Here is a 23,847-nt window from a genome sequence, read left to right as displayed (position 1 = left end):
GGCGCAGGCTTGATGGGACCTGTTGTGGTAGTCAATGAGATTGGGTTGGTTGGGAGCCCCATTTGAGAATTGATGCATGTATCTCTTCCTTGGCACCGTCATTTGTATGGTCGGTTGGAGGTATAGTAGCTGTAGAGTTTCTTTTTCGTCTTACTTTTTGTTTTTATAGTAGATGATTACTTATGCCTCTATTCGACTTAGTGAATAAATCGTGGGCATTCCTGACGATACCCACGAAGGACTACTTTGTAGTAGTTCTCACACTCTCTGTTGGTGTTCTTTTTGTAGAAACCTCTACATCGATTGTAATTTCTGAACGAGGAAAAGAAGTCACGAGTTAAATCCGTTCCTAATGTTGCTGACCGCGCTAGAGGAATACCCCGGTTAGCTGGTTTTAGGACAGTAGCATTCTACATGTATTTATTTTCAACTTGGTTGAGATGGCAATGCATGTACCCGTTGGAGTTGTATGCACAGTGGACTACATTTTTGGTTGATGTTTAATAGTCTTATTTCAACTCAGCTCTGATATATCTGTTAGCATTGGTACATGCTTTACTCCTGCAGATTAGTCGCTTCGCCTGTGCGGGGTTTCCCGTACAGATGGCGGATCTATTAGCGAATTTCAGTGGAACCTGGGACATGAGGTCCATTTTAAAATTGAGTATAGCTTTTGCGCTTGAAAATACTAAAATAGCATACACTTGATCACCATACAGGCGAACTTTATTTTTGTTGCCATGTTAATTTCATCTAATGCAAACCCGTTAATTGCCATGTTAATTTCATCTAATCCAAACACTAATATGAGAAAATGGCCAAAAAGAACAACTTAAAAAAACAAAGTAAAGCTTGCTATGCATGCAAATAAACAGCAATTAAATTATAAATTATGAGCTCATAATTAAGAGCTTAAATACCAAAATTTTAGGCCATAGCCACTTTAGATATTATCCTACATTAACATTATCTTTGTGCTATCCCTGCTCTAAAAACAGAAGTACAAAACTCTATGAACTGGTGAGGACATCAAACCACAATTAATTTACTTCCAGTGGATCATTCCTCACTGAACCAAGCAGTAGTATACATTGGCCTGATTACTTAGTTTGATATTTGTTCTCGCGACCAAAGTCTCATCTCCGGCCCCTCTTCCCTCTGCTTTTGCCTCGACCACCACGTCCACCCATCGCATAGAATTCAGCTTTACTCGGCTTCAACCCTAGGGATTGCACCCCTCTCCTTTTTGCCTCTTTGGGTCCCTCCTCATCCCTGTACTGCTGCTTCTTTGAACTTCTTGAAAGGAACGAGATTTCTCGGGAACCGCCCGCCCCGAACTTCACGCCGTTTAGGCCACCTGTCGGTTGCCGCTCGTTCAATAAAGCAACTCTCTCTCCGAGAGGAAGCGCATCCTCCTTGGCGAGCGACTCGTGGTTCAAGAATGCCTCCGCGTGCCGTTCATCCTTGACTTCATACAACCTGGAAAGGTAGAAGTTACTTACTAAGCATGCCCCTCATGCACTTACAAATTAAAACCATACACCTCATATATACAATTTTTCTGCATTGCCGAGTTTCCCATAGAAGCATTGCCAAGGTTCCAATCCATCAGGAAATAATCACCATCTCAGTAGGGATGCGTAAGTAAGGTCTAACACATTACCATACTAAGAGCTAAGAACCATACCTCATGCGCCTCGAATTCTTCAACTCATTGTTGTCGTTGTCAGAGTCATCTTCCATTGTCTGAGAATCCATCGATGCATCAGAATTGCTTTGCTCCTCATCCTCTTTAACAGGTTCGAAATGTTCCTCAATAAGTGATCGCTGCTTCATAGAAGATTGGGGATGAAGAGAGAGATACTCTTGCGACTCTTCATCAATTTCAAAGTCCTGCATTGGAAAGATAATGTACAGTGAACGACTTAATTGCAATGAGAAAACTCATGTCAGAGGCAACAGTTAAATCGGCAAATTCCGTGCTATTTCATTCCATTTTTCCTCAAAACACTCATTTGGTACTTCATTGTTGTATTGACTTCCAAACTCCATTAGTAGATTTTGATGAGCATAAGCAAATTAGATAATTTGAGGTCCAATTTGCTGTTATTTCATTACATTCTAATTGTTGTGGAATCTAAGCATGGCCGAGGGTGAAAGTGGAAAGTAAACAACAGAATTCATTTTAATCACACTAAGCTCAACCAAGAGATTCAACGCCATATCACAATCAAGCGAATTCATTAATTTGTATGTCAACTAAATTCTATCGTGATTCAGTAGTAAACAGCATGACCAGTCATCACTGAAAGCAGGCAAAGAACAAAAATTTAGGCAGACGATTGAAATCTTAAACAATGTTTTTTAGGAGCTTTTGCAACTTATATCAGGAGAACTTCTGTAGGATAAGAAAAGCTTAAGATAAACCCTTTTGAGGGTAAATTTCAATCTGATGAACTTCTGTAGGAACAGAAAAGCTTTTGAAGAAGGTAGGAAGCCAACAGTACCTTATTCTCAAACAAAATTGCAAAACGCTCATCTTTCAAGATATCGCTGCTTATTCCTTTATTTTTCTTTTTCTTCTTTGTCATATTCTCATCATCAGCATTCTCCCCTTCACGATCTTCTGCCTCCTGTTCTTTTAGCAGACGAGCTGCAAGATCCCTGTTAACTTTTGGTAGCTTCCTTTTGAGCTGCACAAACAACGCATATATACAGCTACGCATAATAGGGGGTTCACCAACTAGTCAGTTGAAGTTGGTAGAAGAAAGGTGAAAAAGGATAAGGAACAAACCGTAATACGAGAGTCCCGCTCTGCCTTCATCTTCTCTTGCTTTTGCTTTTCTCTGTAAACTTCATATGCAAATGGATCGGCAAGAGCTTGCGCCTGCAAAAAACACAGAAGTTGGTAACTTAGTAAAGAACCCAAACTTCCCACACAAATGAAAATGCTTGGTTTGCACACACTGCTATGCAGCGGACGTAATGAGCTATATGCTACCCAGATGTTGATGTCCAAAATAATTAAAAACCGTGGAGTTACTGGTCATATGAAATGTAAATGGAAAGGGTAAAGAATAAACACAACCGCATGATAATGCAACATCATACAATGACACAAGTGTAGAATGATTTGCATACTGTCAAGCACATACCACCGAGAAAAGAGAGGAAAATGCTTTAAGCATCACAAAATCAAGTATTCTAATAAAGCAAACTACTGTTAACCAATAAGACACATTTCAGGCCCATTTGGCAACCTCAAGTAGCTCGTAAAAGAGTGTTTCTCTGTTTTTTGTGATTGCCTTGGGTCCCCAAAAAAATGTCTTCGCTACAATTGCAGAAAGCAGCGTTACCTTTTTATACAGTCGGTAATCTATAAAGTATCCATGCATGTACGCTCTTAACAGATTGGTTCCAATTAAGTCTGTCAAATTCAACCGTTCAAGGTCCTCTGTAGTCAAAAATTTGTAATCATCATATATGGTGGTTTGTGAATTCTCTTCCATCTCTTCCTACAGAGAAGAACATCAAATTTTCAGTTAATGAATAAAAAGCATGCAAAAAAAAAAAATGCAAAAAAAAGTGAGTAAATGTTAAGCTATCACACCGTTATATTCTCAAGGTAAGAGCACCACTTTGGAGCAGGACCTAATCCAGGAATGAAATAAGCCGGTATCTGACTGCTGTCTAAAGCCAATAACATCAAACCGCTATTCTTAAAAATGCAAATGTCATTTATGCTCCCAGTGGTTGGTTCTATACTGGTCATATTCTCGCCCTGCGGAAAAGGTAAAAGTCACCAAAAACCAAATATAGTTACTTGGTTTCTCGAACTGGACTTGCAAGGTTGTTATGAGGAAAGCACATGAATTATTAATTACATAACTCATTTGCATAATATACTTTATCTACTGTTTTTAAATACAATATGAATGAAGCACATGAATTATTAATTACACAACTCATTTGCATAATATACTTTATCTACGTTTTTAAATACAATATGAATGAAACAAATACATAAACATTAAATTAATGTATTCCCATGCATTTACATTTTAAGAAAACCAAATGTTTCCGTGTCGCCAAAAAATGATCATAGTAAGCATAAGCATAGATAATTAACAGTTAAGGTCCAGATAAGGCAAATCAAAAGTATAAATTAAGACGAGTAACAAAACTATATCACTAAATTAATATATCTACTCCAAAATGTATGAAAATAAGGAAAGACTGACAGAATTAGTTATTTCATTCCGACTGCAGTAATGATTTAATAACAACTTTTAGTATCAGCATGACCTGTACAAAAATACAGGTATGCATATGGACAGTTAAATGAATGCACATATCACAAATGCAAAGACATATATCTTTGATTTCTTGGCAGAAAAAATAAGAACTCACTGTATTGGGATCCCAAATCCTGACTATATGACTATCAGCAGTAATCAACTTGGGTTCGGTGAAGTTAAGAGTCTGATGCCACTTGATACCCAATATTGGACTACCGTACCTATAATCCAATCAAGATAATTATTAACCAAAATAGCTTTAACAATGACCAGAGAGAAATGAATATAAACTATGATTAATCACCATCAAAGCAAATATTGAAAACTCACATGTGATCCTTAACTCTTATGGGATTGGACATACGCAAGTCATAAATTGATATCTGCATTTTAACCAGCAAAATATAAAAACATAGGCAGTAGACAAGTGAAAGCCCGAAGAAGTATGATCGGAATTTTAGATAACAAAGGTACTTCAGAGTATAAACTACGATAACAAAAGAAAGAAAATCAATGAAACTGTTTGAATAGAATGGAGCAATCATATTTAAGGTTACAAAAACTCGAACTTTAAATGTAGGGTTACACAGAATGCTAAGGAAGTAAGGAGCTTTAACAGTTGACAGTAACCAAAGATATAGAGCTACTCTTAGCATGTTCGGCATCAAAATGAAATTCACATATATATATATATATATATATATATATATATATAGAGAGAGAGAGAGAGAGAGAGAGAGAGAGAGAGAGAGAGTCTAACTATGGTGCTTTTAAAAGCACCAAGCACTTGGTTCTTGTAAGTTTTTCGTCATTAGATCTACCCCTTTGATCATTTCCACCATTAGATCATACTATTCAATCAACAATCCACTCAACCCTAGAGGGCTACTATCATTCTAACTGCACATCCCTTAATCCAAGAGCGGAAAACCTACAAGCACCAATGACTTGGTACTTTTAAAAGCATAGGAGCTCAATTCTCTCTCTCTCTCTCTCTCTCTCTCTCTCTCTCTCTACACACACACACACACACACACACACACACATATATATATATATATATATTCAATTCACAGAAAAAGTACAAATACGACAAATAGAACACTGGAGTGCTAAAGCAATTAAATAGATAAGAAGGCATCACATAGGCAATAGGACCAAGGTTATAAATAGCGGATAGCGGGTACATAGCGCTTCGGGGGGTCGCATACATAGTGCGTGCTACGAACCAAATGGCAGGTTTCACAAAAAACCATATAATCTGCCTATATTCCTTGTAGAAAATACATATAACTTAGAAGAAAAGACAACCATTATCTTTTTTCAAAATATTATGATTTAGCAAACCAAAAAAAAACAAAAAAACTCTAAAATCTTTAACCAATTTACTGTGTTTGATCATTTTATTTAACTTCAAAACCCGACACGATAAGACAGTTTGACCCATTTGCAATTTCCACGCTTTTGGGCACATAGAACCCACTTCGATTCGACCCGCTTTATAGCATCTGCTTTAGCAGGTCCAACGCCGCTAAAGCAGCTGCAACAACTCCACTCTGCTAAATCTCGTTCTAAATGTTATAGCGTAGCAATAGCATAGTAATTCTGCTATAGCGGTGTAAGGACAGAGATTTTGGCAGTGTAGCTGAACTCTCTGTTGATGATGTTTTTGTGTGTAATTTAATTACATAAGCACTCATCAAGTTTCAGGAGAAAACGAGTTAGAACGGAGAAGTTACGCGATCATTAGTATTCACTTAAGTGAATAGTAACTCCGGTTTTCCGGAGAGGCCACGAAGTAGAGTTGGCTTTCGGCGCGTATCGGACTTCGTTCATAGCGATCCAATAGCTCGTTTTGAATGGTTCAGCTATTCTGGAAATAATGGCACTGACGGATTTCAGATCTGAGGCACGGCTATCGAGAGAAAGAGGTTGGATTTATATATATGGTTTTTATATGTGGCTTATAGTGGAATCAAAGAGGGTTGATTTCGTCGTGAATCGGAGACCAAATCAGATGAAACAAGATGCTAGATTCAATGCCCCAGTCGTTCTGAACGCGCTGGCGCAATCCGTTCGAAAATCTGACAGACGGATCTTCGGGAATTGCGAAATGATCGCTGAGAGGTCAATTTGGCAAAATTGATTAATCGCGAAAAGACCCTATATTTTATGCGACGTTTCGCGCAAATTCGAACGTCAAGGGACTTTTACGCAAAGTGCACATGCTGGCAGGGGGCTTGGTCGAAAACTATTGGACTAGGGGGGTTTTATGCAAGATTGCATCATGTATATATTACATGATCTAGGGTTCCAAGCTAAAACCCTAACCCGAGGTCACCTCAGCTAACCCTAGCCCACCAGCCGCCCTTAGCTTCCCCCTGCCCGTGCAGTGCGCATGCCCTGGCCGCCGGCGAGCGCCCCCGGCCACCGGTCATCTAAGTCCAAGCGCCATCATCCCCTGGCCGAGACCAACCTCCGGCACCGTCGCCGGACGATGCCGCCGTCAGCGCGCGCTCCGCCAAAGCCAACTAAGTGAGCTGCGGCCAGCTCGGGTCGGCCCAGACCGAGCAGGCTCGAGCTCGGGTTTCGCGTGCGGCCACCGCTCCCCTTCAGCCACGCCGCCCTCCAGTCGGTCCCGGCGACCTCCGGCAACCCCGTGCGCACACCCCCAGCCGTCCCCGCATGCCGCCGGCCGCCGCTCGGCTTCCCTGCAGCCGCCCAGTTTTGGGGCGGGCCGAAGCCGAGTCTCCTCGGCTTCCAAGCGTCGCCGCCGCCCACCGACGAGTGCACTACCTCTCCCTCGGCCTCCGGCGTCGAACCGTCGCCACCCCGAGCTCCTCCAGTCGCCGCCTTGCCGCCGGTGCCCTTGAACCCGAGAGGAACTAGGCGGGTTGGATCTCCACCGCCGCGCCACCGGGTGCCACCCGCCGCCGGCCAGCACCATCCCCGGACCCCCCCCGNGCGACCTCCGGCAACCCCGTGCGCGCACCCCCAGCCGTCCCCGCACGCCGCCGGCCGCCGCTGGGACCTCCTGCGGCCGCCCAGACTCGTGCGGGCCGAGGTCGAGTCCGCTCGACTTCCAAGCGCCGCCGCCGCCGCCCACCGAAGGGTGCACCGCCTCTCCCTCGGCCTCCGGCGTCGAACCGTCGCCGCCTCGAGCTCCTCCGACCGCCGCCTTGCTGCCGGCGCCCTTGAACCCGTGAGCAACCTTGGGGAGTTGATCTCCGCCGCCACGCCACCGGCCACCTCCAGCTGCGGGCCAGCGGGTACCCCGGACCCCACCGACCGTCCGCACCCTCCCCTGGCCGGACCGCCCGCCGTCCGGCCGTCGGCGACCAACCCTAGCCCACCCGGCTCCGGTAAGGCTGTTTTTTTGTTCCAGCACTGAATTCCGAGGTTCCGGTCACCTTTCCGGTGATCCGATAAGCCTTATAGACTTCGGGAAGTGAGCACGATGATCTAAAGCTCGTGCTGAACATCGTGCTCACCTCCGACAGGGACAGAGATGCCCTGGATTGTGCATTAATTGCAACCTTAGCGATGTGCGCACTGTTTCACAGGTTTTCGCGTCGCTCGTGCGTGTGTCACAGTGGCCGGCAGTGCTCCGAAAGGTGAGCACGGCCTCCGGCACGCTGAAACCTATCAGCGAGTGCGACGATGTGACTAATCGATCCCTGGTTTGTGTGTACGGACCATAAAAGCCCTGAAATCACATAAAATGATGTGATTTCATCTATCAGTAAAGGCTTTTATGCTTTTTGGTCTGTCGCGGCTGTTGTTGGCAGCACGTGTGAGTAGTGGGTAACCTCTGGACTGATTGTCCAAGGCCCCAGACCTTTGCAGAAATCGGAAATGCATTTCCGGTGCGTTTGTCGGCAAAATCCACCGAAGAAATGCGGTTTTTGTTCGGAATTCTGCCGACAGTGCCTTGTTAGCAATTGTTGCGTCGCTGAGTCTTGTTGGCTGGTCACCCGCGTCATCTCGAGAGTTCGGAAATGACGGGTGAGCGACGGTGGGTTCCGGTGTCGAAATTGACACTTCCGGGAACCCGGATCCGAACAATTATCCGACGATAGTTGTTTGGTTATGTATCCTTGTGTTTGCCGCCAAATCCCATGATTAATGGTGTTTAGTGTCAGCGGGTGACTCGTAGCATGAGTCGGTGCGTTCCGGGACAGTTTGTCGGTCCCGACGGAGTCCCGATGCGATTTTCGGGACATCCGGCGAGTTACAGTAATCGATTTTAGGAAACCGATCTCCGTGGGATTGTTTTTGGGGTTGTGGATTCAGTGGTTATTAGTTATGGGTTAGACACTAACACGGTGGACCCTTCGTAGGTCCAGGTTACTTTCTTCCGCAATCAGAAGACAGATGCGACATTTGTACAGATAGGTACTTCGATCCGAAGTCGGTACAGTGGTGCACGCTCGGTGATGGTTTCTTACCCTTACTCCCTGGTTGTTATACATGCTTATACTATATGTTGAGCCTAGCACCTATACCATGTTCCTTGTTGCTCTACTTAGCTGTTTTACATATCCTTTATCATGTTTACAGTAGAGCGGTTTCGTGACTATCTGTGACCTAGTCGGTCAGTGCATTGCATCTGTTTCGTGACCTGATTGGTCGATCGTTGTATCTCGTATCTGTGACCTATTCGGTCGGCTCCTTGACTTCTGTCGTCGATGACCGTTGAGGTCGGTGTACCCTAAGGGGTTGGATTGTCGGCTAGTGGCTAACGGTAGTTCTGGATTTCAGTGATACATGATGTCACATTCGTGTGACCTATTGGTCGGTACTTGAGTATACTATTAGTTGACATTGAGCAGTACTTGCATACATTTGAGAGGATGTCAAGTTGTTCCATCCTAGTTGACCTGAGTGGTCTATTCTTGTGCTTCATTACAGTTTGATGACCTATTGGTCGGTTAGCCCCGAGGGGCAGTGATTGTCGGCTGGTTGCCGACGGTTGGCCATTGAGCATATCAGCATTGATAGCCCGAGACTCGTTCGCATTTCACGATCGCCAACGGTCTGATCCACCACAAGAGGGTGTTCTTTTCCGGAAAAGTGGTTAGATGTGCCAACCTGTGAGCCCAGCGGTCAAGACTAGATTATATGCAGCCTATGAGCCCAGCGGTCAGGACTGGGTGCCAAGCGGTCAGAACTGGATTATATACAGGTAGAGTGGCAGTGGGCATGGGCCTGAGGTCTGCAGACCAATAGGGTAGTTTTCAGATTGGGTATTTTTGGACTTGTCGTCTGGTTGACGCATATGACTATAATAGCGGTTGTTGCTTGCATACTTACAGTTCTTTCTTTACAGTTGTCTTGCTACTATAGTTAATATCCATGTATGCATTCAGTTCTTCCTTACAGTAGCGGTTGTTGTGCTTTTATATATATATATATATATATATATATATATATATATATATATATATATATCTCATTCGTTTATTATCATTGCTACTGTATTTCACTTACCCATACTATTGTTTATCTCTTCCTGATTCGGTGAGTACTCCTTGCCTTCGTCGGCTTGCGGTACCCGCTGGGAGGGGAGACATATTTACATGTTCTCACCTCCCCCACCATTTTTCAGGTATTGCGGACGGTGAGGGTTGAGACGAGACGTGAGACACGTTCGCAGCGGTCAATAGAGCTTCCGACCCGGTTGGTTTAATTTAGTTGCTACTCTTTTTATTTCTGTTGTTATATCTTAGATATATTAGTTCAGTTGGTTTTTGTTCAATTGAATAAATGTGATTTTAGTAAATGAATTAAAGAACTTACGGTTTTCTTTGAGATAAAAACGGTTTTCTACCCCTCGTAGTAGCGTGTTTAAAAAAAAAAGAGTTTCCGTGTGGGAAACAGTTTTAAAAGATTTTCTCGTGGTTTTTGTAACTTAGTATTTCAAAACCTGTTTCCGAGTAGGAAACGTTTTAACTGATAGCTGTGGTTTTATGATTAAACCCTGAAAGTAAATCTGTGGTGAATGGTGTATGAATGTATAAATGGTTGAATGTTGTATATTCATTTGTAGTAGTTGTATCCTGGTTATACGTCTTGTACTTATGCGACGCCATGCAAATACAGGGGAGACTCTGTCCGTGTGAACAGTGGATTTCCTGTATTTGTGGCGGATCTGGCATACCCTGAGGTCAGGTTTTCAAAAAGAAAAAAAAAAATTTCCACTGTGTTTTAGCCTAAAAGAGACCCCGGGGCATGACAAATGTAACGACCCAGCCCGCTAGCAATAATAACTCGTTGGGCCCAACCACCGGCCCAAAATGCTTAAGCCCAGTTATTATTACCAGTGTCTAAGTCTCTTATAAAGAGAATGACAATCCCATTCCCATCCGATGTGGGACTATTGGGGTGTCACAAGCGGTTGCTATTTAAAACATTGATTAGGACAGGCCTAAAACCATGGAAAGCAGTTGGTTTTGCTCATTAGAGCTCAACTCCATGAGTTGACTTTTATGCAATTTTAGAGAAGTTTCGCTTCTTTTTTAAAAAAATTTTGGGGGCCTGGTGTTTAGTATCTTGCTCTACATAGATTGAAGTACTAAGAAACAAAGCTACTAAGTTTTTGGCAACAGATTTTACTGAATAAATCACACCACTTTTTGATGATTATTGATGTTAATTCAATATTCACTGTAGGATCATTCCAACAACTTCATATTTTCAGAAACATATAGGCATGAAAAGCTAATGAAAATAAGTGTTTCCTTAAGTTCTCACTATTCACATTATTAGCTCAGTATTCACTGCATTATCTTATGTTGTACAGAGGAAAGAGAAAGAAACAAAGGAACACATAATGGTCTTGTTAAGTATTATTCATAAAAGAGAGGTGTGGAACTTCAATACTTCGAAGCCCTCCTGCCCCTTGGGCTGCTGTAAAAAAATGTTTTCAAATAAGCTCATATGGCCTTTGCAAGTCTGCTTCCGCAATTAGACAAAAAAAGGACTCCCATTTGTCTCATCTATTCTAACAAGATATAACTTCTAAGTATCTGCAGAATGAGCATATCATCCTAGCCCAACATAGTTGCACATGTGAAGCTCTTTTATAAACTTAAAAAAAAAAAAAATATATATATATATATATATATATAGAGAGAGAGAGAGAGAGAGAGAGAGAGAGAGAGAGAGTTGAACAAGGATACTATTAATAGTTATATGAATAGTGGTTATTATCCGCCTTTCCACCCTTGGATTATTAGTATTCCATCAACCCCCACCAAACCCTAAGCATCCAAGGGTGTAAAAAGTGAATAGTAAATACTATTCTTATACTATTAATAGTATTCTAGCTCCAGTCCATATATACACACACACTAAGAGAGAATGATTAGAGCATTCCTTCATGTTGATTATGAGGATAATTAATAATGCAATTTCAGAAAGCCTTTGGTACTGAAAGCAAAATTTGATATTACAAGAGAAGGCATTCCATGTTCATTTGCTATGCAATTAGCTTCCAACAAAAATTGCTTCGTTAAAATTATGCAACAGAATTTGGATAGAATGTATATACTACATGTGACATTTTGTTTAACATATTTATTTGTATAGGAATTACTATTGCTTATTTATAGTGCCAGCGAGGTATTCTTCTTCACATACAGTAATAAATCTGAAAATAGAAGCAGACTTTCAGAAGTACAATACAAACAAGAACACATACATGCCAATGGAGAAGGCAATTTACATCTTAATGGAATGACAGCATGTGAAGATTATGGCATGTCACTTCAGAAAAACTTCTCAAACACTAGAAGCCAAAATTAACAAAATAATAATAATGATGTAAAAACCATACCTTTCCAGTACTGCTCCCAGCAGCCATGAGGTAGCCTTGAGATTCATCAAACTGCAGAGCTGTTACCTCCTGGGGACACCAAAAATATTTTAATCAAAATCCTCTGTATGAAAGAAAAGGGGGAGAAAATTACTAAGACAAAAAAAGCAAAACACTTACCTGGCCTATGTCATCAGGAGAAGCAGCAGTACTGATTCTACCAACAGAAGATTTCTTTCTCATATCAAAGCACTCAACAGCACCATCCTCGCCACCACAAGCAACAAGCCCATGAATATTGCTGAAATTATCCAAGGAGATAAAAAAAAAATTTATATACAGTTTACCAACAAACAAATACGTCTGACAATACGCAAATAAATAGCAGGTCCAACCTTCGAGAGACAACATTTATTGCAGGTGATTGAGAGGTCAGTGAGGATAGAAAACGTCCCTGTCAAAATGTATATCATAGAAATAAAAGTTAGGATTTCATTTTATACAAGGACAAATGGTCCACTGGACTCGAGAAATAGTATGTTACCTATATAATGATGATTCTAACAGCAAAATTTAAAGATGCTACTAACTATGGTACTTATTGCCAGTCTATAAAATTGAATTTGCTATATCAACAAGACTCTCTATCCCACTTGAAGTAACCCAAAATCATCAAAAATAAGCTGGGGATTTTTGTATTTGCATCAGAATCAGAGAATGCCAAATGATACCTATAATGTAGAAAGGAACTAAGAGCAAAGAATAAGTAAAAAAAATAAACTTTTGAACTTCCACCTCGTCGAATATAAAACCAAAAGCAAAATTTTGCCTTGCAGATAGGCTTTTGTCAATGCCAAAAGGACCTAGTCAGTATAAGAGAGCAAAAGGATTATTGATACTAGCATTTGTCTCACACTAAAAGTCACTATCACAACTTCTCCCTGATTGCCATTCATAGACTACTAAAATTGCGACCAAAACATCTGTATATAACAACAGCAACTAATTTCAGTCGCGTACTAGTAATGCCGCAATATTAACCAAACAAATCTGATGAAAGCAATAAAAGCCATAGAACTATCCTTGCATGTATTGGCTAAATATACAGACAGAAAAAATATACAGATATATAGAGCGATCTATCTATTGCCCCCCTCCCTTTCTTTTTTGTTTCCCTCAATTAAACAGTAAACATAGTTTTTTGCCTTCTCTTCATATACAATATCAGAATACTACTAAATATGGCTTAAAACAGTGACGTCCAACTTTCACAATGTAATTTGCATGCACCAGACCCTAGCCAGTAGCCACAAAGGAAAATTCAAGGCAGCTTATATGAAGCACGCTTAAAAGGTTTTTTTTAAAAAAAGCACGAAAAGAAAAGAAAAAAATTATTAAGTTCAAAGATAATACGGTGACCTGTTCCAAATTGATTCTGTACAGATCTGGTGAGGAAGCAGCACATAGCAAGTCGCAGGACCAGCAATCATATGCAATATCCCTTCCCATCCTGGTAATAGAAAAATATTAGTCTTTATGCAAGCTCAACAGTTCAACAGGCAACAGCAACCTTGGACTAATCAGGCTTTCAGGAATAACAGAACACCAATGCAGTTAAACCCTCCTATACCAAGTGAATACAGAAAGAAACATTGTATCATAGAATATTCACAGAGAGAGAGAGAGAGAGAGAGAGTTTAAACTAACCTCGGAAGTCTCAAGCTATAGTGGCTTCCATACTTCGCATGTAGGCACACAGAGCGATCAGAACATAAAAATGCTATCTTTGAATAGTCTTCATCTAATACCTATATAAGAGACCCTAATTAGTTATCACAGCAATGACAACTATAAGTACTTTACAATTTAAAAGATCGCTCACTAATCTAAAATACCTATAAAATACATATAAAGGGAGAAGGTTATCAGCAAAGAGTCTATCCTGAGAATCCAATAAAGAAGTGCATGATACAACTTGAAACTTTGTCGCAAATCTTTCTCAAGGAATAATACAGGCAACAAAAAGCAATTACAATTTGCAAACAATAGAAAAGGAACTCTAATTAGATTTACTTAACCCAGGTATTTGTAAAATAGGAAGCACACTGGATTTAAGTTGTTTATATGCTGCATGAACAGGTAGATGTAAACAGATGGACTAAGTAACGACTGCTACTTACTAGGACTTTTTTTATTTACTTCAGTAAATCAAGGCTACTCAAAAAGCATGTAGTATTTCAGAACATTACAAGCACTTGATACACCATTCGAGCAACAAGCACCAGATTATATTGACCTTGTACTAAGGGCCTACTTAGGCCCTTCTCTTCTTCAGGGCATAATGATGTTCGATGAATTGTTACTCGAGCCCAAAATTGCTTCTCTTCACAAAATCAGAAGCTCAGCAAAAGCCACAAAATTTTCTAGATGTGACTGCAGATTAAAGCAAAAGAAGAAGCGGAGCAAAACAAACATGACATTGTTAAAGCACCCTCAAAATCTCATTTAATTTTCCCACCACAGCAGAAGCTACAAACTTTTCAGTTTTTCAGATGCTTTACTAAAGGTGAGTACAGTACAAAGCAAAATAAGAAGCCAAGTCCCACAAGCACTAAATCATGTAGGCTCATCGCATCCATTTCAAGCTCATGTCACTCATGCAATGGTAGCTTCCCGAAATGTATTGACTTCTGCCATGACCCATGCCAAAATAGAGTGATCCTTGATTAACAGACATAAGTGCATAAATATCATGAACTCCCCAAAGAAGGTGCCAATGGCACAGAAGAAAGTTATGAATATGCAGAGAAGAGGACCGGCATTGTTTCAACCTTAATGGAATGTATATTTTAAATGATTCAGAGGTGCATATAGTTTTATACAATGCCTATGTTTAATTCCCAAGCAAATTTCAAGCAAACATACAGCATACTTATATGGATAGTCGATAAGAACTAATGGGTTTGTCCACTCAGAATGTGTAAGATAATACAAGCAAAGTTTAAAGTGCTGTGGCACGGGAGCGTGCTGCTGTCTGCCTGGCACAGTACGGCATCGGCACGCTTCCGTGCCGATACATGATACGCTTGCGTGCCGATGGATACGCATGACCTCCTACTGGCACGTTTTGGCACGGACTTATTTCAGTTTTTTTTGTTCCAATAAGTTCTTATAATATTATTTTGAAAGATTTAATCAAATAATTATGAATATTTGCAATGTATAGCTTGCTATACTCATCAATTAATATAATTGTAAGTTTTTTTGTATGTAAAGTACAACTATACCTGATGCAGAATAAAAATTTTTACATGTTGAAATTTTTAAAATGCAAAGACATCTTTCTTTCTTTCTTTCTTTCTTTTAACCATATTACAGTCTTCCTTTTATAAAATACAAAAAAATTATTTTCAAAATTATTTTCAAAAATTATTTTTTAATTATTTTTTTCAAAAAATTATTAAATCTATTAAAAAACTTAAGCAATAAATTATATAACAAACAAATTAAATAAATTTAAGTATCAATTGATTTAATTTAGCTTTTAATTTTATCAGTAATTTCAATCTTCTAACGCAAAAATTAAATTTTATGTTTGATGTGCCTCAAAATTTGTTTATTGAGTTCGATTTTGTTCCCCTAATTCGCAAAAAATTTCACGATGCGACAAATTTTGATAAAATAATTTGTAAAGAAAAAATGGATGTTTGTGGTAGAAACAGAGGGCTCGGGCCTAGAGCCCGCAGCCCACTACTGACATCCGAGGGGGATGCGGGGGGCTTCGGCCCCGCAGTATGAATCAGATATGTAAATTAAAAATTTGTCAATATATTGACAAACAAAAAAATTAAATTATAATTTTTTTGGCTTACTCAACAAGTAGATTTTTGATTTGCAATGTCTTTGGGGGATGTGGGATACTCGGAAGTTTCTTGGTATCCCAAAGAACAAAACAAAAAGGAAAAAAAAGCAAAAAGCAAAAAATAAAAATAAAACAACAATGTCGACACGGCACTGTGCCGCGGCACACTCTGCCATAACGCACGGTCTCGTGTGATACGGCGGAGTGTGCCGCGGCACGAGGGGGGGTCCGAGACCCCCCTAGGCACGGTACGTGCCGCCCCGTGCCGTACAGCATGAGGCGGCACTTTAATCCTTGACTACAAGACAAAAGCCCACATCAACTGATGATACCAACATTATTGTAAAACAAGATGGAGAGAAAATGGATTGGTGCTATTTGATTTCTCCAATTCGTAATCCAGATTTCACAGCACTCTGTTAAGTTAAGTGGCTTTATCATCAATTGGGAGCACTATTATGAACATGAAGATTAAATGTACTGGTCTAGGCTGACCATAGAAGTGAGCTCATACTTAAAAGCAAGGATCTCTAGAATTATGCAAAGACTCAACTCACACCCAATATCTGTAAGTTAAATTTTTTTGAAGTCATCTACAAAAATGATAGGGTCACAAATACTTCTCACCAAAAAATTTTAAAAAAATACCAATTAAAAAAAATAAAATTTTAAACACCCCAACTATCGACTTTAGTAGAAACATTGCAGAGTGAACATCTAATAATACAAATTCGAATTTGTGGTCTGTAAAATCTTTGAACCCGCCTTATATCCCAATATTTCCATATATTTTCAAACCTTAGGAATGAAAATTCATAAAGAGCCTTATTTGTTGCAAATCACCACTTAGAACAAAATTATCACCTTGAACTGTCAAATACTAAAATTTGAGCTACTATGCTTCGTCAACAACACAAGGGAAAGAATCAAAGATGTTTAACAGTGGCTTGTATATAAGAAAAATTATTGGCCTATCAAAAAGTGGCATTAAAGTTTGTAAAATAACAAAGAATATTGCACAAGCAACAGAAGAAGTGGAAATAAGATAAAAAATATGCCTGATCTGCAAAATAGCTGGAAAGCAAATACACAATAAGACAAATAAGAAATGAGAACATTAGAGGGAACCTGGAAATTTATAATTTCTGAAATGAGATGCCTTTCAAACTTCATTGACAACTGTTTCAACTCATATACTTTTACTTGTGGAGGATAAATACCTAAAACAAAATGACTGCATTAACATGTTTCAACTCAAATAAAATCATGGTTACCTAAAACAAAATACCAAATGACTGCATTAAACATGTTTCAACTAAAAAAAAATCATGGTCACAAGAAGTACTCAAAAATTCCACCACCACCATGCGCTAGAAAGGCATGATTTCACAGTTACAAGAAAAGAGAACAATTCACTCTCATTAAATTAACTATAACCATATGAAGAAAGATGATTACGAACTCATGTACCTGATGCAATAACATACTCTCCATTAGGAGTTGCCTTAATTTTAGTTGTTGCTGTCTCAAAACTTAGGTCCTGGATTAGGTCCACTCTTTGCTGATAACCTAATCCTCGATAAAAGGAAAAACATTAAATCAGTTGAAAATCATAAAAATCTCTCAAGCCATCATAAAACAGTTAAAGAAAATCTTACAACATGAAAAATAGCAAAGAAGAAAGAAGATAAGAGACATTTAAAAAAAAAAAAAAAAGGTTCCAAGCATTCAGCCAATTTCCTTGACCTTCCTCCTGTTACGTAAGAAATATTACTGCAACCAACCTAGGACGCTCGCTAATTATAGAGTAACACATACGGACGTTTTCTCAATTAAATAAAATCCAAACAGCACAATTTTCAAATCAATGCAATTAGCAAAAGCCCCAAAGTGAGCACAAGTGCTGAAAAGAAAAATAGGAAAGTTTATGATATTAATCTATTTTTCAATTGAAAGACCGAACTATAGAAAGTCGAGAAAAACAAAATGAAATAACAAGGAGGTAAAGATTAGATCAAGTCAGCATAAAACTTGAGGAGGTTTAGGAAGCAAGTGGCAAAAAAATGCCAATGCAAGCAGCAGTAGCTGATGAACATAAAATTTTTCCCTATTATTGCAGTCTTCCCTGGTTCTTACGTTTCTATAGATATGATAGAATTAGAACATCACACAATGAAGGGTTCAGTCATTACATCGTAATGCAACTTATCCAGCTTCTCTCGCAATATGTTAATCCGTTTATTTTTCATAACAGCCATCCATATGATCAATATTAACAATACTACCAACAAAAATTGATACTATCAAATCAAAAGAATTGTGAATTTATGTCTAGAGACAAATGAAAGATGAAAATCAAAAGCGAATTCTCAGTATTAATTTTCTCACATGCTTGTTCTTTATGAACCTCATGTTATCCCTACCGATTTCTATCTAAAAACAATTATTTCAAGTTTCCAACAATATTTCTCTATGATTAAATGCATTTAACCGAAGCTATACAAAATTTATAAATATGATCGTTAGAGAGAAAACCCAACTTCCCATTCATCGAATTAGGATTATATCTCCTAAAGAAAAGATGAAATTTTTCAGAATTTCTAAACTAGAACGTTATAAATCATCAAATTGGGCTACTTTATAGGCATAAATTAAAGAGAAAGAAGGAACAAACTGAATCGGATAGGGTTAGAAGAGGACCTTTGTCCTTGCGAAGGGCTCTCTGCTTCTTCGGGGTGAGCCATGTGGCCGTGGAGCGCTGGCCCGAGAGGGAGTAGAGCTTCACACCATTAATGGAGGTCGACTTGATGCTTTCTCCACGGCCCGCCATGTCAAGGGTGGTGCGAAGAGAGAGAGAGACCCTAGCCGAGGTCCCTGAGTCGATGTTCTAGAGCATAGTTAGTTAATTCGGATTCGGCAAAAATTCGGTACGGATATAATTCGGATAAAATTCGTTTTCTAATTTTTAAATTCTTTGAAAGGTACGGCTAAAAAACGGATTCGCCAATTATTCGGATACGTGATTTATACGGATATTATACGTTCACCAATTAAAAATTCGGGATCAAAAATTCGACTATTAAATTAAATTTTTTTTCTCTCAAGATTTATGCTATTAGCATAAATACTCATAATTCTTTAAGCTAATTAAGTAAAAAAAAAAAAAATAGCAAACTATATTATGCCCCAAAATAAATAAATAAGGGTAATTAAGCAAATAGCAAACTCAAATCTGTATCTCCCTTGGTTTTTAATCAATGCATATGCTTGTGACTTTCAAAAACCTTACTCACAACCTGCCGGGCATATCAAACCTTTTGAGGTCTTAATTCTTAAAACCTTATTTGCTGATTATTCTTGTATGCTGGGTATATTCAATTATTCATGTATGCTGTAGAGATTAAAGATAAAAAAAATAAGTAATGAATCTTAATAAATGCATGTTTACAATGATGCTACATGTTGTAGTCATGGTCTTGTTACTCAAAACCATACAGTTAGCAATTAAGAGAAGATGAAATAAAGAAAAGGGAGAGAGAAACTAAAGCATAAAAATTCTTGTAAAGAACCACCCGATTACTGATCCATCGTTGGAGAGCAGAAGCGGAAGCGGAAGCGGAAGCGGAAGAGGAAGAGGAAGAGGAAGAGGCGACGAGGAGGGCTCTGATTTCTGAAGAGTGAAGAACTCGATCTTCGATGTGGCCCCGCGGGGGCTTCCGGTGGCGTTCGGCGAGCGGCCGGAAGGGAAGAGGGCGAGGGGAAGGGATACGGGCTGGGGTCGGTGGCAGGGCCGCAGGGGTGAGAAGTTAGGGCAAAACCTTTTTGATCGAGTGATTTTTTTTTCTTTTTTTAGGTGGGGTTGCGGACCGAAGGTTTTCTTGGTTTTTTTTTTTTTTTTTTTTTTTGGCCTTTTTGGGTGCGTTTGTTTCAAGGTGCGTTTGTTTCAAGTTATCCTGACTGGATTATAAGCAATCCTGTCAGAATTATCGTATTTGGTTTATCCTCTATATAATCTCGTCGTTAATATAACATTACAAATCAAGCAAAATTATACCGAAAATATTAACGATAGGGGATCGTGTATCTTGCATTACTGAAAACCGGCAATACTACATATTATGTAAAATGAAAATATTTTTTTTAAGGGTTTTTTTTGCAAATAGCCCCCTTATAAATTTTATTTTTAAAATTGGCCCTGTCAAAATTTTATTTGCAAAAATGGCCCTGGCCCCGCCACGCAAGCGCCACGTCAGCACAATGCGGGCGGGGCTGGGCCATGTGTTTAAGTTGAACACGGTGAATCTTCACCGTGTTCAATACAAGGTTTTGTATTAGACACGGTGAATGATTCACCGTGTCCAATACAAATACCTCCAACTTAGCCAAAAATGACTAAGTTGTGGGTGTTTGTATTAGACACGGTGAATCATTCACCGTGTTCAATTATTTGTATTGGACACGGTGAATTACCGTGTCCAATACAAATACCTCGCAGTTAACCATTTTGTATTGGACACGGTGAACCATTCACCGTGTCTAATACAAAAATCTTGTATTGAACACGGTGAATGGTTCACCGTGTCCAATACAAAATGGTTAACTGCGAGGTATTTGTATCACCGTGTCCAATACAAACACCCACAACTTAGTCATTTTTGGCTAAGTTGGAGGTATTTGTATTGGACACGGTGAATCATTCACTGTGTTCAATTATTTGTATTGGACACGATGAATGATTCACCGTGTCCAATACAAATACCTCGCAGTTAACCATTTTGTATTGGACACGGTAAACCATTCACCGTGTCTAATACAAAAACCTTGTATTGAACACGGTGAATGGTTCACCGTGTTCAACTTAAACACATGGCCCAGTCCCGCCCGCGTGGCGCTGACGTGGCGCTTGCGTGACGGGACCAGGGCCATTTTTGCAAATAAAATTTTGACAGGGCCAATTTTAAAAATAAAATTTATCAGAGGGCTATTTGCAAAAAAAGCCCAATCTATGAATCTAGCTTGTATTTGACACACAGCTTTATATGAGCTAATTAATTAATTAAGTGTGCCAAACTTAAAGCAACTCTCTAGCTATCTATCTATATATATATATATCTCCCCGGCCCCATATGGGAGCAAGCACTGTTAATTAATTAGTTTCGTTTATAACAATCGTTCCTATATATGCATTTGATTATCGACATATATAATTAAGGGAAATATATATGTTGNTAAATTTTAAATTTAAAATTTAAATTTTAAATTTTAAATTTTAAATTTAAATTTTAAATTTTAAATTTTAAATTTTAAATTTTAAATTTTAAAATACAAATCTGTATTTTAAATTTTGAATTTTAAATTTAGATTTTAATTTTTTATTTTATATATATTTATATTTATATTTTAGACTTTAAATTTAGAAATTTTATATTTATATTTTAAATTAAAATATTAAATTTGTATTTTTGTTAAAATTTAAAATTTAAAAAATTAAATTATTTAAAATAAAATTTGGTAAAAGAATATTGTTTGTGAACAGTAAAAAAAATTTAATAAATATGACTAAGGACAATTTTGGAATAGACTATATTTTATTGTCTAGATTACTAAATTTTATAGACAGAATCAAACATAGTAACGTTATAAACACTGCAATCCAGCATTACATTACTTTATTAAACCAAACGCACTAATACCGCATCAGTAGTAATCTCATTTAGAAATCCAAGACATCTGGATATATCGAAATTCATACAAATACATAATTTGATGGTTGTGACAATAGACGTGGAAGTAATTTATGCCTTCACGCCATTCATTTTCTCTCTTCTCCCTAAAGCCTTCACATTTGGCTCTTTTTTTCACGCAAAAAAATTTTACCCGGATTTGGTAAAATATTGGAAAGAGGACCAACATTGGAAAGGGGTCCAACATTGGAAAGAGGACCAACATGAGGACCAATATTGGAAAGAGGACCAATATTGAAAAGAGGACCAACATTGGAAAGGGTCAATATCTTGACCAACATATTCCTTTGGACCAAAACCTTTTCCATATATAGAGGTTAAAAAGATGAAGGTGCACATATGCGTATGAGAAGACTTAACCTCAGCTTGCACCTTAATAGTCTCTTCTACCTCACCTTTCTTTCACATTGATTTCTATACTGAGCTTTATATTTTCATTTTTGTTGGATCTCTGAAAGCTCATACTGTTCATATTGCGCCACCCTGAAGACGTGCTGACGGGATGGACAGCGGTCGTTGTATTGCTTAAGTTTGTGTCAATTTTTAGAATTCCTTCTTATTTTTATATGTTTTCTAAATTATATTTAACCAATATATCTTAATGCTTAGTAATCATGCACTCTAAATATATATTTGTATAGTTGATAATGATATATTTTGTTGTCATTCTCTTTTAATTTTTCTTGGTTCTCTTTTTTTTTTTTTCTTTTATAATTATACTTTCGAATTAGCGTCAAAATTATCCGCAGCAAAGCACGGGTTCAACACTAGTACAATATAATATTACACAACTCGAACCAAACGCGACGGGCGAGCGGGCGTTTTTTTTGGGCGAATTATTCGGAAATCGCGAATAATTCACGAATAATTATTTTTGATCAAAAAATCACTTTTTTTTTAAATTTTTCAAAAAATTATTGATTTCAGCTGATTTATTTGTTTCTTCAAAAATTTGCGAAAAATTCGCGAATTATTCACGAATTAACTAACTATGGTTAGAACATCACACAATGAAGGGTTCAGTCATTATATTGTAATGCAACTTATCAAACTTTTCTTGTAATACATTAATTCACTTATTGTTTTCAATAGCCATTCATATAATCGATATTAACAATATTCAAATCAAAAGAATTGTGAATTTATGTCTAGAGATAAATGAAAGATAAAAATCAAAACTGAATTCTCGGTATTAGTTTTCTCCCTTTATTTTTCTTTATGAACCTCATGTTATACCTACCAATTTCTATCTAAAAATAATTATTTTCAAGTTTTTAACAATATTTCCTCTATGATTAAATATTTTTTAACCGAACCAATATAAAATTTATAAAACATAAATTGTTCGAGAGAAAAAACCCAACTTCCCATTCATCAAACTAGGATCTTATTATCGGAAAAAAATATGAATTTTTTCACAATTTATAAACCAAAAAATATAAATCATAAATTGGGCTGCTTTACAAACATAAATAAAGAGAAATAAAGAACAAACTGAATTGGATAGGGTTAGAAGAGGACCTTTGTCCTTGCGAAGGGCTCTATGTTCTCTGCTTCCTCGGGGTGAGCCGTGTGGCCGTGTAGCGCTGGCCCGAAAAGGAGTAGAGCTTTACGCCATTAATGGAGGTCGACTCGATGCTCGCCCCACGGCTCTCTATGTTGAGGGTGAGAAAGAAAAAAAGAGCGAGAAAGAGAGAGGAATCGTGTAGATATACCCTAGGCAAGGTTCCTGAATCGAGGGTTGAGAGGGTTCAGGGGTTCTCCTCCTTCCTTTTGAAAAGCAGCGACGAGAGGGAGGGGGAGAGCGAGGGGGAAAGGGGAAGTGTTTCTTGGTACCAATATAAGCAATATGATAAGTAGATAGATCAAGCAACCAACACGTAGAGCAACGAGCATGTCATATTAGGATGTCAAGTTATACTACTCACGAGTTTAATAAAACAATAGAAATATATAGGAAAACCGAGTAAGATACAACTTTACCGATTTCAGAATGGAGTACTTACCTCTTCAAGTACCCAAGTCCTCGACTCGACCAACGTATCTAGCTATCACCTGTACCTAAAAGATACAATTACCAAATGTCACAATCAGTACCACACGTGTCATCTATACTAAACGACACGC

The 23,847-nt window shown here is 38.5% G+C and overlaps 1 protein-coding gene across 2 annotated transcripts; it reads right to left on the bottom strand.

The window, feature by feature from the left end:
• On the bottom strand, positions 859-19,791 carry LOC109727250 (nucleolar protein 10). Of its 2 annotated transcripts, none has more exons than XM_020257288.1 (17): positions 19,549-19,791; positions 18,677-18,863; positions 17,447-17,545; positions 17,105-17,196; positions 13,822-13,922; positions 13,534-13,624; positions 12,510-12,568; positions 12,295-12,415; positions 12,136-12,204; positions 4,629-4,681; positions 4,411-4,519; positions 3,611-3,781; positions 3,357-3,515; positions 2,795-2,887; positions 2,508-2,693; positions 1,688-1,893; positions 859-1,479 (listed from the first exon to the last, which is right to left on the bottom strand). In XM_020257288.1, exons 2-17 carry the CDS (start codon positions 18,804-18,806, stop codon positions 1,137-1,139), a joined length of 2,082 nt encoding a protein of 693 aa, XP_020112877.1. In that variant the 5' UTR covers positions 18,807-18,863; positions 19,549-19,791; the 3' UTR covers positions 859-1,136. The 2 variants fall into 2 exon arrangements, with proteins under 2 accessions (XP_020112877.1, XP_020112876.1); XM_020257287.1 differs by having other exon boundaries at positions 18,677-18,850.

The sequence above is a fragment of the Ananas comosus genome, linkage group 22 (genome assembly GCF_001540865.1).
Source record: "Ananas comosus cultivar F153 linkage group 22, ASM154086v1, whole genome shotgun sequence".
Taxonomy (NCBI): Eukaryota; Viridiplantae; Streptophyta; class Magnoliopsida; order Poales; family Bromeliaceae; genus Ananas; species Ananas comosus.
The sequence above is the reverse complement of the archived record's forward strand: the minus strand, read 5'-3'. Positions and strand labels throughout refer to the sequence as shown.